Genomic DNA, 16,441 nt, shown 5'->3' with positions numbered 1-16,441 from the left:
TGGCCCCTTATCTACAACAGTAAAAAAAATGTGTAAGATACCTTAAAACAAAGAGCAAAACTAGATTTCTGATCTCACTGGGGAGATAAATTACAGTGCTGCACAGAGACAGGCATGTCAGCGTCATCAATCTTATGGTTGGAAACTATGAAATTTTCTACAAATTTGGATTAAAAGCTGCTACTGCATACCACTCGGGGTGGCTTTGTCTCTGGTCAAAAAGTGAATGAGGAAAACAGAGAGGTTTCCTATGGAATTTGGGTGCTGATTTTCTAGAACAGTGATCAACCCTCACCATCTGTCAATGTGTAAAGCCACCTACAGATAGGCACTCCTCTGAGCTACGCCTCTTCACTCCACCCCTTACACACACGTCATTTAAAGACTAGGTGAGCCTGGTTCATTGTCTTTTCAAGCAAGTATCACATCCAGATGATTTATTTCAAAAAATCAATCATGTTATCCCATCCATTCACACTCACGTCCTTTGAGGGCACACTAGAAAGGTTCTGATTGAAGAGCTCTTAGGCAAATCTCCCTCTAGATGCTATAACTGCACTACCAAAGACGGCTGTCTCCTAATGTTTACATTTGGCAATGAAATCCTTTTGCTTATACATAAAATAGTTAATGCTAATCATTGCCTCTACCATGTTCTTCATAAATAAATAAATAAGCAAGATAAATGAGTTGAGAGACAAGACTGTTGCCAAGCACTGCAATCATATGGCTGCACATTTTATCCTGTATTCTTCAGTATTATTTACACATGAATCCCTTCCAAAAACCTTAAAAGTACACACAGAGAAAGCCTAACAATGTTTTCCTTGGTTTACTTTTCATTGGTTTGTGCATATTTGGGCCATCAAAGCTTTTAAATTCATATACAATTTGCCAACAGTTTTCACAAATTCTACAAAATCAATGTCATATATAATAAAAACTCTAGGTCTGTGCCTTGAAAACATTCAAGGGTATTATTGCTTTCTAATTGATTTTTTTAACTACATCTTTGAGGGGCTTTGTTAATCAAGGATACAATTTCCCTCTAAAACACTTCACTGCTCCTTAGATGTCTTTTCTCACCGGCTATTGCAGTTATTGGCACAGCTTTAAACTTCACAGAAACATCTGCAAATGCTCCTCCTGTTCTAGTCACATTGATAATGGGTCCAACATGATTTTCTGCAACTCGAACGATTGGTGCTGAGAGCTGAAGAATTCCAAACGCATCATCATTGGCAATGATAATTAGATGAGCAATAGTTTCTACCTTAGGCCCAAGGCATGGAGAGTTTGGAACTGAAAGACAGAAGAAAAGCTAATATATCAAAATTCTAAGAACTGGCCAAAAGTCATCAAGATGCCTCAGCCAGTATATAGAATAGATAAACAACAAGGTCCTACTGTATAACACAGGGAACTGTATTCAATATCCTGTGATAAACCATAATGGAAAAGAAGATGAAAAAGAATGTATATATATGTATAACTGAGTCACTTTGCTGTACAATTAACACAACATTGTAAATCACCTATACTTCAATAAAAAATTTTTTAAAAAAGCCTCAGCAAGATCCATCAGCCAAATGGGATAATCATTTTGTGTTTTCTACTATTTTTAGCAAAAACATATTTATCGTTTACTATGTACCAGCACTAATCTAGATGTTGGGGATACAAAAATAAACTAAATGGAAAGTCCCTACTCTCCTATAACTTCTAGGGAGATTTTTATTATAGCAAAGGAATAGTTACCCTACAAGAATTATTTTAATAACTATTGGAAACTTGTAAAAAGGCAAAAAAATGATTAGAGTATAATTAATCATCACTTTGCAAAATATGATAACAGAAAATGATGAAACCTACAGAATTATGCTCTTTTAATTAGTTACCAGCATGCCATAAATTTTTTTAAAGGCACTACAGTTACAAAATTGAGTAGGTAAGTAATTTAGTTACTTGCCCTCAAAGAGGAGCTGAAAATCATCACACTCTAATTCAATTACTGCCTCTCTCCCTGCTTCACTGTGCTTCCTCATAAACCTGTTCCCCCTGCCCCATCTCAGTTAATAGTCATGCAACTACCTCGTCCAGAAAGCAGAGTCATGCTACCCCAATGCTGCTATAATAGTGTGCTCACTTAGGCTTTTAAGGCTATACTTTAAGGCTATGCTTTTAAGCCTATTTTTAAGACTCTCTTCTTACTTGCACTGATTTTAGAGAGAGCAAAACTTATTTTGAAGGTATTTAGGACCTTCCACAAACTCCCTGATTTACTTTCTAGATTCAATTCCAACTAGCACCCTTGTCAAAACAAGTAATGACACAATTTAATTTCAATGATACAGGCCCAGACTGCACTAAATTATATAGTTAAAAACACAAAACTATAAATCAATATAACAATTAAATTTAACTACGTTGGAAAAAAATGGCAGTAACACAGAGCTGTAGAAGCAGATGACATTTTCTGAGTATGGCCTATTCAAAAGGCATTGTTCTAAGCACTTTTCTTGCATCCAGGAATTTAATTCCCATACCATCTCTGTGTGGTGGGTAACACTGTCCACATTTTACAGATGTGGAATCAAGGGCACAAAGATGTTGAGTAAGTAAGCTAAGGCATTAGAATAGTACCTGCTGGACACAATTAAGAGGCATCATGTAAGGGTTTGTCTAATCTCTTGCTCTCTATATGCAATTCCTCATCAAACCTTCAATTATCCACAACTGTTCATCCTGCCCTGCGCCAGTTCATCACCAGTCTTCTCACACTGCTCTCCTGAAGGTTGATGATTACACTCAGAGCAGAGTACAGAGACCCTATCAGGTCCTACACTGATTTTGCCTATTAAAATGGAGACAACATCACATAGATTTGCACTTAATTGTTCTTTTTCTTCATTTCTAATGACATTTACTATTTTCTTTCTAATGCACTTAATTGTCCTTTAATTATTTCACATCATAGCTTATACCTATTCTGAATCGCCCCAAGTATGCTGCATGGTTCCAAGAACATATCAAGCATAAATACATGTTGACTGTTTCTCCCATTCCACAGAACATTAATATTTTGCATATACCACTTTATTAATAATAATCGTTCACATTTATTGAATGCTTACCATGTGCCAGACACTGTATTCATTTTCACATATATTATGATATTTAAGCCCTATAATAATTCTGTATTGTAGATTAGGAAACTGGGGCTTTAAAAGTTTATGGGCAACAATTTATTACTATACACTTGAACCTAAGTTATCTGCACCAGCAACCATCGCTCCTAGCCACTGCTATATGCGATCCTCCCTCCCGGTTTTATTTCTAGCTCACTCAATAAACTGTGAGTTCCTTGAAAACAGGGCTATATTTTATAATTCTTACTTAATAAGACTAATTATTGGGTTTTTTTTCAATGTATTTGCTATTATAACTGATGCTAAATCTTGCTAAGAAAAAAAGGGATGGGTTATTGTGTGAGAATTTTAACCTTGACTGTAACCTGAAAATTTAATGCTAGCAGTTGTCCTAGAAAGTAAATTTCCTTCTATAACCCTGGACTACAATTACACTGTGGGCAAGAATGGTGCTCACTATACAGTATATCAGTAAGGTGAAGAAATTTACTTGTAAGAAACCTTAATCTATATGGCAGAACACAGTCAACATGCAGATCTTAAATTTTTTTTTTTTTTAATTTTACTCTTTGGACTATTTAATTCCAATTTCCTTAAGAAGGTTTTATTATATTGTTAGATACAGATTTATTTACTGTATTACATTTATAAATATTTACAAATATTATCCTAAAACTGATATTAAATTAATATCACCATTCTTCCTTTCCTTGTTGTCTTGTTCCAGGAAATCTAGATTCTTCTCTTTATTTAAAACCCCCTTTCTAAAGTTATACGTCTTCGCAGAGAGATATGACTAATGAACAAGCTATAGTGCAATAACTACCTTTAGCTCCCCAAGCTCAGGCCCTGCTCTCAACTAGTAGCCCCCCTCTCTCTACAAAGCTACTGAGCCACAACCCCAGGGGTAGAGGCTGCTGTGTTCCAATAGAAGCCGCTGCGCCAGATCCTCTGCCCAACACGGGTCACTCTGCATTCCTCATTCTTATCCCCAACCACTGCCTTCTTCTCAGCTCTCACGGTGACCCACAAAATTTCCAGGATTTCTTACTACTACATAGCCCTGTCCCCCCACTTCCCTCATGCAGTTGCCAGATCCTCACTCATGCTCCTCACTAATACAAAGAGACTCTGTTGTTTAAGGAATCTTCCAGAGTGGATCAAGGTGAAAGAGACTCAGGATCTTGCTACTAGGACTGTCCTTGGAATCCCCAGATTGATTCCAGAATGTTTTGGAAGCTACAACATCAAGTACAATAGTACTAGAGATCAGTTACACTGGATTACACAGACACTTCTAAAAATTTAGTCTGGGAATGTAACAGGCTTTTAAAACATGATTTCATGTTTTCAAGTGTCCCACTTCCATTTGCCTTATCAATAAACTTTTGTAAGAAGATGCTTTCAAAGTTAGAACTTATTATTTTTATAGAATTTTCTACTATACCAAATTCTTAATTTATTGTTTCAGGATTCTTACCTCTAATAATAATAACAACCCACTAATGGTTACTTACTTGGGCGATTCTGTACTTTCTCTATTAAAGTAGAGTTGAGCAGTTCAATAAACAAAGACTCCGACCTTTCTGGTTCATCATCATCCAAAATTGAAATAGTTATTGTTGCCTCACTCTGATTGGCTCTGAAAAGAGCGAATCCAGAAGCTGGAATATAGTCTTTTCCTTGAGTTGCTCTGGCTAAATTAGGTGGAAAATAAGGCAGTTTTTCCATATCATCCAGTGTTGCATATGTGACTTTGACTCTTCCCAGGAGGCCTTTTAACCTTATTATTGACAACGTGATGTTCTGGGTGGCTTCCTCCACTTTAATAGGTCTATTTTTCTCAGAAAAGATGAAGACCCCATAAGGATCATCACTAGCCAAAACTATTAATGTGGCATTAGTATGAACTCCCAAAGAGCCACTGGAGACACTGAGGATAGACACAGAGAATGCCTTATCCAATTCTGGATCTTCATCAGGCAGTATGTCCACTGTGATGTTGGCACTCTTCTGTCCAATCTCAAATGTGACGTTGCCAGAGGTGAAGGCCAGATCGCCATCAGGATCAGAGTCTATGCTCCAAAGCAAAGTCACTCGAGACAGAGTCCCATGACTTCTCATAATCTTTAAAATATTCAATATTAAAATGTATTAAAAGAGGAATTAAAACCATTGACTTAGAGGTCTGTAAATACAGAATGATAAAGGGACATTAATTTTTTACTTTATTTTATATAAGCTGTTCTCAAGAATATAAAATTCTTGAAGGCAATGTACTACCCATATTTGAAGACCTTCAGGGAGTCCCACTTAAAACGTGATTGTTGCATGAAACGACAGACTGACTGAACATTTTTAGCTTCTAACTAAACTATAGCTGTATCACTTCTGCAACTATAACATATATTAGTAATAAAGCAAATGTAATTAACAGTGTCTTATATTTAAGTATATTCATGAAGATGTTTACATTTCCTGCAAAGAAGGTATATACTTTATTGTAAGGAATAGATGACTCATAATTTTTGTGAAAAGTTAGCCATAAAACTCATTTTTTAAAACAAATTATATTTAATTGTATGTTCAATATAATATAAAAAACAAAAATTCACCAAAAAAGTACATAACCCAAGGTTATATAAAACACATTTAAAAAGCAAGAAATATTTTGTCAACAGTTATGTTAAAAAGAATAAAAAGCCTAAAAAAATCACTTCAAGTTAAGTCCCAACTAAAAGTAATTTTTACTTATACTTAAAATATGAATGCTGGCTCAAAATAAAGTTAGAGACAGGAATTTATAAAACTTGATGCTTTCCCTTAATCCTTTTTTTTTTCTTTCTTTAGTATTGGGTTGGCCAAAGAGTTCATTTGGTTTTTTCCGTAAGATGGCTCTAGTAGTGCTTAGTTGTCTTTAACTTCATTAGAAACAATTTTGTTAGATTGTATTGTGACGGCTATCATATCAGCGTGCATTAAAAAAAAGAAAACTTAACAAAATTGGTGAATTTTTGTGTAGCCATTTTAATATTAAAGATGGAAGAAAAAAGCAACATTTTCAGCATATAGCTGTATTATCTCAAGATAGGTAAAAACACAACTGAAATGCAAAAAAGGATTTGTGCAGTGTATGGAGAAGGTGCTGTGACTGATTGAACATGTCAAAAGTGGTTTGTGAAGTTTCATGTTGGAGATTTCTCGCTGGACGATACTCCACAGTTGGGTAGACCAGTTAAAATTGACAGTGATCAAATAAAAACATTACTTGAGAACAATCAACATTATACCACGTGGGAGATAGCCGACATACTCAAAATATCCAAATCAAGCACTGAAAATCATCTGCAGCAGCTTGGTTATGTTAACCGCTTTGATGTTTGGGTTCCACATAAGTTAAGAGAAAAAAACCTTCTTGACTGCATTTTCGCATGCGATTCTCTACTGAAATGTAATGAAAATGTTCCGTTTTTAAAACAAACTGTGATGAACGATGAAAAGTGGATACTGTACAATAATGTGGAATGGAAGAGATCGTGGGGCAAGTGAAATGAACCACCACCAACCACACCAAAGGCTGGTCTTCATCCAAAGAAGGTGATGTTGTGTATATGGTGGGATTGGAAGGGAGTCCTCTATTATGAGCTCCTTCCGGAAAACCAAATGATTAATTCCAACAAGTGCTGCTCCCAACTAGACCAACTGAAAGCAGCATTCGACGAAAAGTATCCAGAATTAGTCAACAGAGAACACAAAATCTTCCACTAGGATAACACAAGACCATATGTTTCTTTGATGACCAGGCAAAAACTGTTACAGCTTGGCTGGGAAGTTCTGATTCATCCGCCATATTCACCAGACACTGCACCTTCGGATTTCCATTTATTTCAGTCTTTACAAAATTCTCTTAATGGAAAAAATTTCAATTCCCTGGAAGACTGTAAAAGACACCTGGAATAGTTCTTTGCTCAAAAAGATAAAAAGTTTTGGGAAGATGGAATTATGACGTTGCCTGAAAAATGGCGGAAGGTAGTGGAACAGAAGGGTGAATACGTTGTTCAATAAAGTTCTTGGTGAAAATGAAAAATGTGTCTTTTATTTTTACTTTAAGACCGAAGGAACTTTTTGGCCAATCCAATAATTAGTTATCGGGATTTCTCTGGTGGCACAGTGGTTAAGAATCTGCCTGCCAATGCAGGGGACACGGGTTCAATCCCTGGTCCAGGAAGATCCCACGTGCCATGGAGCAACTAAGCCAATGAGCCACAACTACTGCACCTGCATGCCACAACTGAAGCCCATGTGCTCTAGGGCCCGCATGCTGCAGCTACTGAGCCTGCTTGCCTAGAGCCCATGCTCTGCAACAAGAGAAGCCACTGCAATGAGAAGCCCGTGCACCGCAACGAAAAGTAACCCCACTCAACCCCACATGTTGTGGAGCAACTAAGCTCATGAGCCACAACTACTGAGCCCGAGCACACAACTACTGAAGCCCACACACCCTAGAGCCTGCGCATCGCAACTACTGAGCCCATGCGCCACAACTACTGAAGCCCACGCGCTCTAGGGCCCACATGCTGCAACTACTGAGCCCGCACGCCTAGAGCTCGTGCTCCACAACAAGAGAAGCCACCGCAATGAGAAGCCTGTGCACAGCAATGAAGACCCAAAGCAGCCAAAAAAATAATAACAATAAAATTAATTAGTTATTTCTTCTGAAGTTGTTTAATTTACTCCACAACAGTTTACTGAAGACCTGCCATGAGAATACAAAAAGGATATACTTTGAGTGATCCTTCATATCACTTGTATAAAATCTGAGAAAGCTGAGCAAGTTTCTAGCTCCTCTAAGTTATTTAACCATAGAATCCTACTTAATTCCTACTGGATGAATGCAGAGTAGACACACACAGACATACAGACATACACATACACACACACACACACACACACACACACACACACACACACACACAGAGTTGTTATTATTGCTGTTCACAAATGTTTTGGATTTTCTTTCCTTCTGGGAGAGATACAAGCCAGGATTGCACTTCTCTACCTGGTTACATTAGCGTTGTCATGTGACTTGCACTTGCTTTGACCAAAGAAGTTAAGTGGAAATGCTGTGAATCACTTCCAGAAAGAAGCTGAAGAGCCAGTGTGCAGTTCCTCACATTCACATTTCCCCACTCCGTGGAGAGAGAAGCACCTGTTGAGATGTAGCCTCTACAATCCTCAGTCCTAAGTAACTGATGACAGCCCACCTCAGATGGACATAAACCATGAGTGAAAAATAAATCTTTGTTGTAGTAAGCCAATGAGATTTTGGAGATGTTTGTGACCAGAGCCTATGTGAATCAATATAAAAATCTATGTAGTACAGATCCACTGTATTCCTTAAAGAGTCAGGAATCCTCAGAGTCATGAGATGAATTTGTATGCAAAGTGAAATACAAAGACAAATGCCAAATCACTGTTTAATTAGCAGTTTGAATTGTCTGTGCCTCTAGACTCATTCCCCTCCACTTAAATAGAAAAAAATGAACATAAAGTACACCTTAATAATACAATAAAACAGTGTTAAAAGCAATGTCTAGGAATGGAGAAAAACGTACTCACCTTTAATATAACAGTGCTGTACCCATCTTCTGGTTCAGTTCCACTGACAAAGAGTGACTCAGGGCTAAATTCAAATACACCGTGAGCATGGTCAGAGGCTGCAATTGTCACTAGAATTTGGGAAGCCGCTCCTAGACTGGCTGCATGGATAAGTTCCAACAAACAGAAGAAAATGTTAATCAGTAATTTACAAACCAAAGGGAAAAGCAAGGAACAACTTTTTGAAAAGAGATGTACCATTCACTGAGCATGTTCTAATTTGCTTTAGAAAGAAAGGCACACACAAATGGCTGCCACACATACTCATGCTTTTATGACCTTCCTCTGTCTGGGCACTAACGTGATATACAAGTGCTGCATAAGCACTTGAAGATGAATAAGGAAAACTTGTTTTTCTTTTTCTTCTCTATGAAAGAGAACATTCTTTAACATGGAGCATGTAAGGAAAGTCTCCCATGACCTTTGCTAACCTCAGAAGAACGTGAGCCAAAATGATTCTTACCCTTATGAAACAGTAGTTTCCCTAGGATTTTCATCAATCTGACTGCACAGATTCTTGGTTTCCAAATGTGCATTAATTCTAGGCATATTTTCATCATATTATGATATTATAGATCTACCTCTCCTGATCTCATCCAGTCCTATAACTAAAAAGATGCCAAGATCTAAAGAAGTATTTAATTTTTTCCTAAGAAGTATGTTCAACTTTTATGTTGTATTAATGGACGCAAACAAGAAAATAAACAATCCCAAAATTAGGAGAGTAATTAAATACAGAAGTTCCATGAGGCACTGATGGAAGTCAGGAATGAGAGGGGTGGGAACATGAGTTCTGAAACCAAAATATAAAACCTGACATGGTGAAAAAGGAATGTTCTGAGGGTTAGTTAAGTGCTCCCTAAAGAAAACAAGTATTCTATGTATTCTCCCTTAATATGAAAAATATTTGAGGTAAAACGCTGAATCATGTTTGTATACGAATATAATTCAAAAGGCATCCTCTTTTCAATATTCCCGCCCATTAACTGGCAACTTATTCTCCCCATTTGTTTTCTTCTTAATTTCTCTTTCCCATTTGTTCTGATTAAAAGTTACATATAAAGACCCAATTGTTTTCGTAAAGAAAATCAGTGTGATACATTCTACATGAAAGTATAAATGTTCTATTTATCTCTTTTTCAGGTACTCAAAGCCGATGTAAAATCTTTTTCAATAATCACTTTTGTAAATGATACCAAGCAAAATTTCTGTTACAATTAGAATCAGGAAACTGCATTAGGTTCACACAGAGAGGAGGAGAGTCTGGGCTTTGGAGGCAGACAGGACCTGATTGTGATTTGATCACTTTCTAGCTGGCTGACAATAACACGGAACAAATAATACTTCATAAAGTTGTGCTGGTTAATGAGACGAAATACATAAAGGACCTGCATGTAGTAGGTATCAATAAATGGTTAATTTTCTTGTCTCTAAAAAGAAAAGTTAAAATGTAGAATAGTAAAGGGCCTTGGAACAGCTGCTTACCACGTTTGTGAATAGCTGGAAGGAAGAATTCCATGTCCCCATCACCACTACCACTGCCATCAACCCTAAAGAGTTCAGTCACTTCACAAGGAGAAACACAGAGACACAACCCACGCAACACACGTTGACACAATGAGAAAATTGAGAGCTCTTAAAACATATCCAGCAAAGAGGAAAATACAGTAATATTAGACATGCATTCTTCAAAAAAAAAAAAAAAACAACAAACAGATTAGGTGGTAATAGTATAACATTAGTCAAGCTACCAATATATAAAACTTTCATTCATAGCTTCAGGAAATATTCCATGTAGGCTGTAATTGGCATGCCCCATTTCTGCCAATTTAACTAGTTTTATTTTTAAATTTTCACTTTACAACAGTGTAAATTGTTTTTAACATTTTAAAGATTTTTTAAACATCTGCGTGCACGTATCAGCTTACACTTAGTCCTACATACCTTTGACAGTCACCTTACCGCTTACAACCACCAATTCAAAATTAGGGAAAGGCATCTAACATTTCCCTTCAACCACACACTTAAATTCCCACCATATGTACCATTCTCAGGCTTGATCACCCTTTTGCCACTGACATTTCTCAAAGAACCCTAAACAAGCAGCCTAAAAACCTCAGCTGCAGCCCTGGCTGTGAGAGACACCATTTGTAAAACCTTCAGCAAGTCACTAAACCTCTTGGTACCTCACTTTTCTCACCTATGAAAGGTGTCTGCTGTCTTTTACAGAACTACTGTACAGACCAAATAAATAATAGTGTAGAAAATGAAGTATCCTGGCAATATATAAAGACTATAATAAAGAGAAAGTGATTCTAACTTTACTTCCACTACACTCACAAGCCAACCATTATTTTGCCAAATATTTGCAAACAAAGAAGACAGGAAGGGCAGCGATGGCAGCCGTGGAAAAGGAGTAAGAGTAGCAAGACCACATCCACACCTATGTGCTTCTACCAGTATCCTTGACTGACAGGCCAGTCTAAGATCTGCCCTGCTCTTCTGTGCTTCCCCTCCAAAGGACTGGGATATATATGAGAATTTATGGCATCCAAAACCTGAAATGATCTTAAAGACATTAGAGGCAAAACGGATTTCAGGGACTATCCAGTGCATGGCTTGGCTTCCATATTAACCACAAGTTGTGAGGAAGAGGGGTGAAATTTAACACCAATGTATCCTGGCTAGCATAAAACATCTACTCAGGTGGCTATCATATGTAGAATTAGTCTTATAGGCAAAACAGTGAGGAATAAGGGTTTCTCCTTTGATCCTCAAAAGAATTTAGCTCTACAAGCTATTTCACCTCTTAGGCACTCCCAGCTACGACTCGAGGAACGGAGGCCAGCGTCTAGATTCCTCTGCCTCCAATGCGCACTCAAAGGGGGAGGGGAGGATCAGATTCTCTGCCAGTATTGCCCACTTAAGGAGCAAGATTGGTTTTCAAATGAGTACTCATGTCCAATTAATACATAACGATGCATATTCTAGAGATACAGGAGGAAGTTTCTATATAAAATCACAAGTATCACTATGATCACAAATATCATTTCTGAAGAATATTTGATGCTCCTTATTAATCAATATTAGGTAATGCTCACTAACAGTTTCTCTATTACACAAGTATTTTTAGCTATAAGTAATACAAAGAACAACTCTTCAAATACTTTATAGTGACCTCTGATTAATGAAGTCGTTTCATGAAAATAATGATTTGGAAATGAAAGGACTTGTCTCTAGAAGACAAGCAAAGCTGGTATTGTTACATGACACCAGCCCAGCACGTTGTCCAGCATACTTTCACTGTTTTATGTAGTCAACCAAGCTGTGGCGCTGTTTAATCATTTCCCTGGCTTGTCCTCCTTTGCTGCCACCTGGGCTTTGGGAAAACAAGGAAGGGAAACATGGGAAAATTTTGTCATACTTACCCCAAAGTCTCACTGCATACTAAAAGACAATCTTAGTATTTCTGTCTTACCCAATTTCTCCCTTTGGATGGCTTACTCAGTACTATGACTTTCTTCATCAAAACATTAAAAATAATAATAAGCTAATAATACCAGTTTTGTAATGGAAGAGACTGACCTGATGAATACCATACCAACTCCCAAATTCTTACATTTATAAAGGTAATATGGTACACATCTCATGTATACTGTAACACCCCCAGTAGCACCTGATAATCAAACACAGTGATACTTCTGCAAAGAAACATATGTAGTTAATCTAAGTGGGATAAATAAAGATTATAAGTAGCCTGTCTTCAATACAGATGAGTTTTGCCACAAAATGGATTTTTGACTCCAAAAATCTGTGATAATCAGAGTTTTCGGCATTACAGAATTGAGAGTAAGGTATTGTTAACCTGTTTTATTGATAATCACCTCATAATGGATTATCTAAAGAGATTAACTTTGACCTGTTCTACAGCTGGAGGTAGCTCTAAAGGAGCTACTGTGAAAACTGAAATAAGGAAGAAGGTAGAGGGGTGATTTTAGGGGCACCTACTCTGAATGATAGCTATAATTTGGTGATTCAGTATAATTAAATTATTTCATTGTAAAAGCACATCTACTTTAGGAAAAGACCAATGGGTAATGAAAGGGGGAAAACCAGCACAATAGGTTAATTCAAAAGAACCTATTTCCTTGATAGAATCTACTACCACTATGGTGAGTGTACAAGTAAATATTTGACATTTTTGAGTCTTACCTCCTCCCTCCAAGTTTAACAACTCAACTTTAAAGGATTTTTCCAATTCAGGAATAGAATTATCAGTGATGTTAACAGAAATGTACTTAAATCTTTCTCCTGGTTGAAATTCTAAGGTACCAGCAACACTCTGAAATATAAATAAAAGATTTATCCATTAGATTATAATTATTCTGTACGTGAATGTGTAAAATGAGAATGTTCACTATATCCCAAATTGTTATAAATACTGAAACAGATGAAGTAAAATATAAAATTGAAAACATTTAAATGGATATGAATAGTGTTCAATATAAATTCTAAACAAATATCCTCAAACTAAATAAAGCAGATGGATTTTGATCTCTCTTATTTTCCTATTCATCAAAAAAAATTTTTAAGGCAAATGAGAAATCTGAATAGGTGACATCCACAAATTCCTAAAGAATTAAGTCAATGAGATGCATGGAATTCTTTTGATTAAGTATATTGAGAACTATTCGGTTTATGTCATTGAGTAATTTAAATACTCACTGCATAATAATAATGGTATTTTCATTCCAAAAATTTCCCCTAGCAATAATAAATATCAATCCACTGGGCATTAATCTTTCCTTGATTATATCACAATTGCAATTCGCAATACAGATCTCCCATCAGAAAAGTTCATAGCTACTAGAAAAGTAGTTATTTAAAGTCTTAAGGCCCTTTTTCTCCCACTATCTAATATAAGCATTTTCCCCTCAAGTCATGACAATAAATTTTAAAGATGTTTAAATTTTTTCTAGGGTTAGCTTTTGTGGACAACTATATTTCATCCTGCGGAGCAATTAATGATCCTAAAGCTAAACTGAGGAACCCAAGTACCAATGCACTTAATCACTCATTTACTAATTATTTTCAATATTTTCAAACACACAGCATGTGCGTTGCACCATTTTAGATGCTTGGGATTCAAAAACAGCCAAATCATATCTGTATCTCCACGCAAACATTCCCTAGGGGGAGTATTAAGCATAGGATAGAAAACAACTGCTATAAAAGACATATAGCAGCTCAAGAAAAGAAAGTAATTAACCTTGCCTAGAGTGCAGTCATCAAAGGAGTAATTCTACAAATCTTAACAGCAGAAATAACATTTGACTGTCTTAGGAAACCATATTATTTGACCTTAGCAATATCTTACACAATTGGCCACTCCCTCTCTCTCTGGTATTCCGTGATACCACATTTCCTATTTTTCCTACCTTTTTAGCTCATCTTTGTGTTCTCTGCCAATTTTAACATTCTCCTAGGACCTGGAAAAACTATTTTTCATCAGATTCCCTCTAGACCCTATCGCTAGAAAAGGCTACCATATTCTAGGCTTTTAATGTCATGTATATGTTCCCAACTTCCAAATTTCTACAGGCATAACTTATTTCATTGCACTTCGCCTTACTGCACCTTGCAGATATTGTATTTTTTACAAATTAAAGGTTTTAGCGACCCTGCGTAGAGCAAGTTTATTGGTTCCATGTTTTCCAATAGCATTCCCTTACTTCTTGTCTCTGTGTCACATTTTGGTAATTCTCACAATACTTCAAACTTCTTCATAATTGTTATATTTGTAAACGGTGATCTGTGATCAGTGATCTTTGATGTTACTATTGTAATTGTTTTGGGGCACAGGGAACTACACCCATATAAGACAGCTAATTTAATAATTGTGTGTGCTCTGACTGCTCCACTGACTAGCCATTCCCCCATCTCTCTCCCTCTTCTGGGGCCTCCTATTCCCTTAGATACAACAATATTGAAATTAGGCTGATCAGTAAGCCTACAATGACCTCTAAGTGTTCAAGTGAAAGGAAGAGTCACATGTCTCTCACTTTAAATCAAAAGCTAGAAATAATTATTAAGCTTAGTGAGAAAGGCATGTCAAAAGCCAAGACAGGCCAAAACCTACACCTCTTGAGCCAAACAGTTAGCTAAGTTTTAAATGCAATGGAAAAGTTCTTGAAGGAAATTAAAAGTGCTACTCCAGTGAACTCATGAATGATAAGAAAACAAAACAGCCTTATTGATGATATGGAGAAAGTTTTAGTAGTTATGTAGAAAATCAAACCAGCCACAACATTCCCTTAAGCCAAGGCCTAATCCACAGCAAGGCCCTAACTCTCTTCAGTTCCATAAAGGCTGAGAGAGGTAAGGAAGCTGCAGAAGAAAAGTTTGAAGCTAGCAGAGGTTAGTTCATAAGGTTGATGGGAAGATGCCATCTCTATAACACAGAAGTACAAGGTGAAACAGCAAGTGCTGATGTAGAAGCTTCAGCAAGTTATCCAGGAGATCTAACTAAGATAATGAATGAAGGTGGCTGCACGAAACAAGAGATTTTCAATGTAGTTAAAACAGTGTTACACTGGAAGAAAACACCATCTAGGACTTTCATAACTAGACAGGAGAATTCAATGGCAGGATTCAAAGCCTCAAAAGACAGGCTAACTTTCTTATCAGGGGCTAATGCAGCTGGTGACTTTACGTTGAAGCCAGTGCTCATTTACCATTCCAAAAATCCTAGGGCCCTTAAGAATTATGCTAAATCTACTATACCTGTGCTCTGTAAGTGGAACAACAAAGCCTAGATGACAGCACATCTGTTGACAACATGGTTTACTAAATATTTAAGCCTACTGTAGAGACCTACTTCTCAGAAAAAAATATTCCTTTCAAAATATTACTGCTCATTGACAATGCACCTGGTCACAAGAGCTCTAATGGAGGTGTACAATGAGATTCATGTTGTTTTCATACCTGCTAACACAACATCCATTCTGCAACCCATGGCCTGAAAATTCTCAGAAACATCTCCAAGGGTATTAGCTTTCTGATAGTCATGAAGGATACATACATAGATTTTTGTTTGTTTGTTTCATTTTGTTCTAGTTATTAAAGAAAATGATAATCCAACTGGAGATTGGGGATGGCCATATATGACAAACCCACAGCTAACAACATATTCAATGGTGAAAAGCTGAAAGCATTTCTTCTAAGATCAGGAACAAGACAAGGATACCCACTCTCGCCACTTTAATTCAACATAGTATTGGAAGTCCTAGACACAGCAGTCAGACAAGAAAAAAAATAAAGGGAATCCAAATTGGAAAGGAAAAAGTAAAACTGTCACTGTTTGCAGACAACATGATACTATACATAGAAAATCCTAAAGAGACCACCAGAAAACTACTAGAGCTCATCAATGAATCTGGTAAAGTTGCAGGATACAAAATTAATATACAAAAATCTGTTGCATTTCTATACACTAACAACAAAGTATCAGAGAAATTAAGGAAACAGTCACATTTACAATCGCGTCAAAAAGAATAAAATACCTAGGACTAAACCTACCTAAGGAAGTAAAAGACTTGTACTCCAAAAACTATACGATGATGATGAAAGAAACT

The 16,441-nt window shown here is 36.7% G+C and overlaps 1 protein-coding gene across 1 annotated transcript in view; it reads right to left on the bottom strand.

Annotated features, from left to right (window-relative positions):
* Window positions 1-16,441, bottom strand: part of ADGRV1 (adhesion G protein-coupled receptor V1) — a 566,898-nt gene that overhangs the window by 452,753 nt on the left and 97,704 nt on the right. Inside the window, exons 26-30 of the mRNA XM_082378598.1 lie at window positions 13,020-13,149; window positions 10,293-10,373; window positions 8,769-8,908; window positions 4,667-5,276; window positions 1,087-1,302 (exon numbers count right to left, since the gene is read on the bottom strand). Of these exons, the coding sequence (XP_082234724.1) occupies window positions 1,087-1,302; window positions 4,667-5,276; window positions 8,769-8,908; window positions 10,293-10,373; window positions 13,020-13,149 (1,177 nt within the window). The remainder of the gene's footprint in view (window positions 1-1,086; window positions 1,303-4,666; window positions 5,277-8,768; window positions 8,909-10,292; window positions 10,374-13,019; window positions 13,150-16,441) is intronic.

The sequence above is a fragment of the Balaenoptera borealis genome, assembly GCF_965194805.1.
Source record: "Balaenoptera borealis genome assembly, chromosome: 2".
NCBI lineage: Eukaryota > Metazoa > Chordata > Mammalia > Artiodactyla > Balaenopteridae > Balaenoptera > Balaenoptera borealis.
This window is presented reverse-complemented; position numbering and strand designations above follow the sequence as displayed.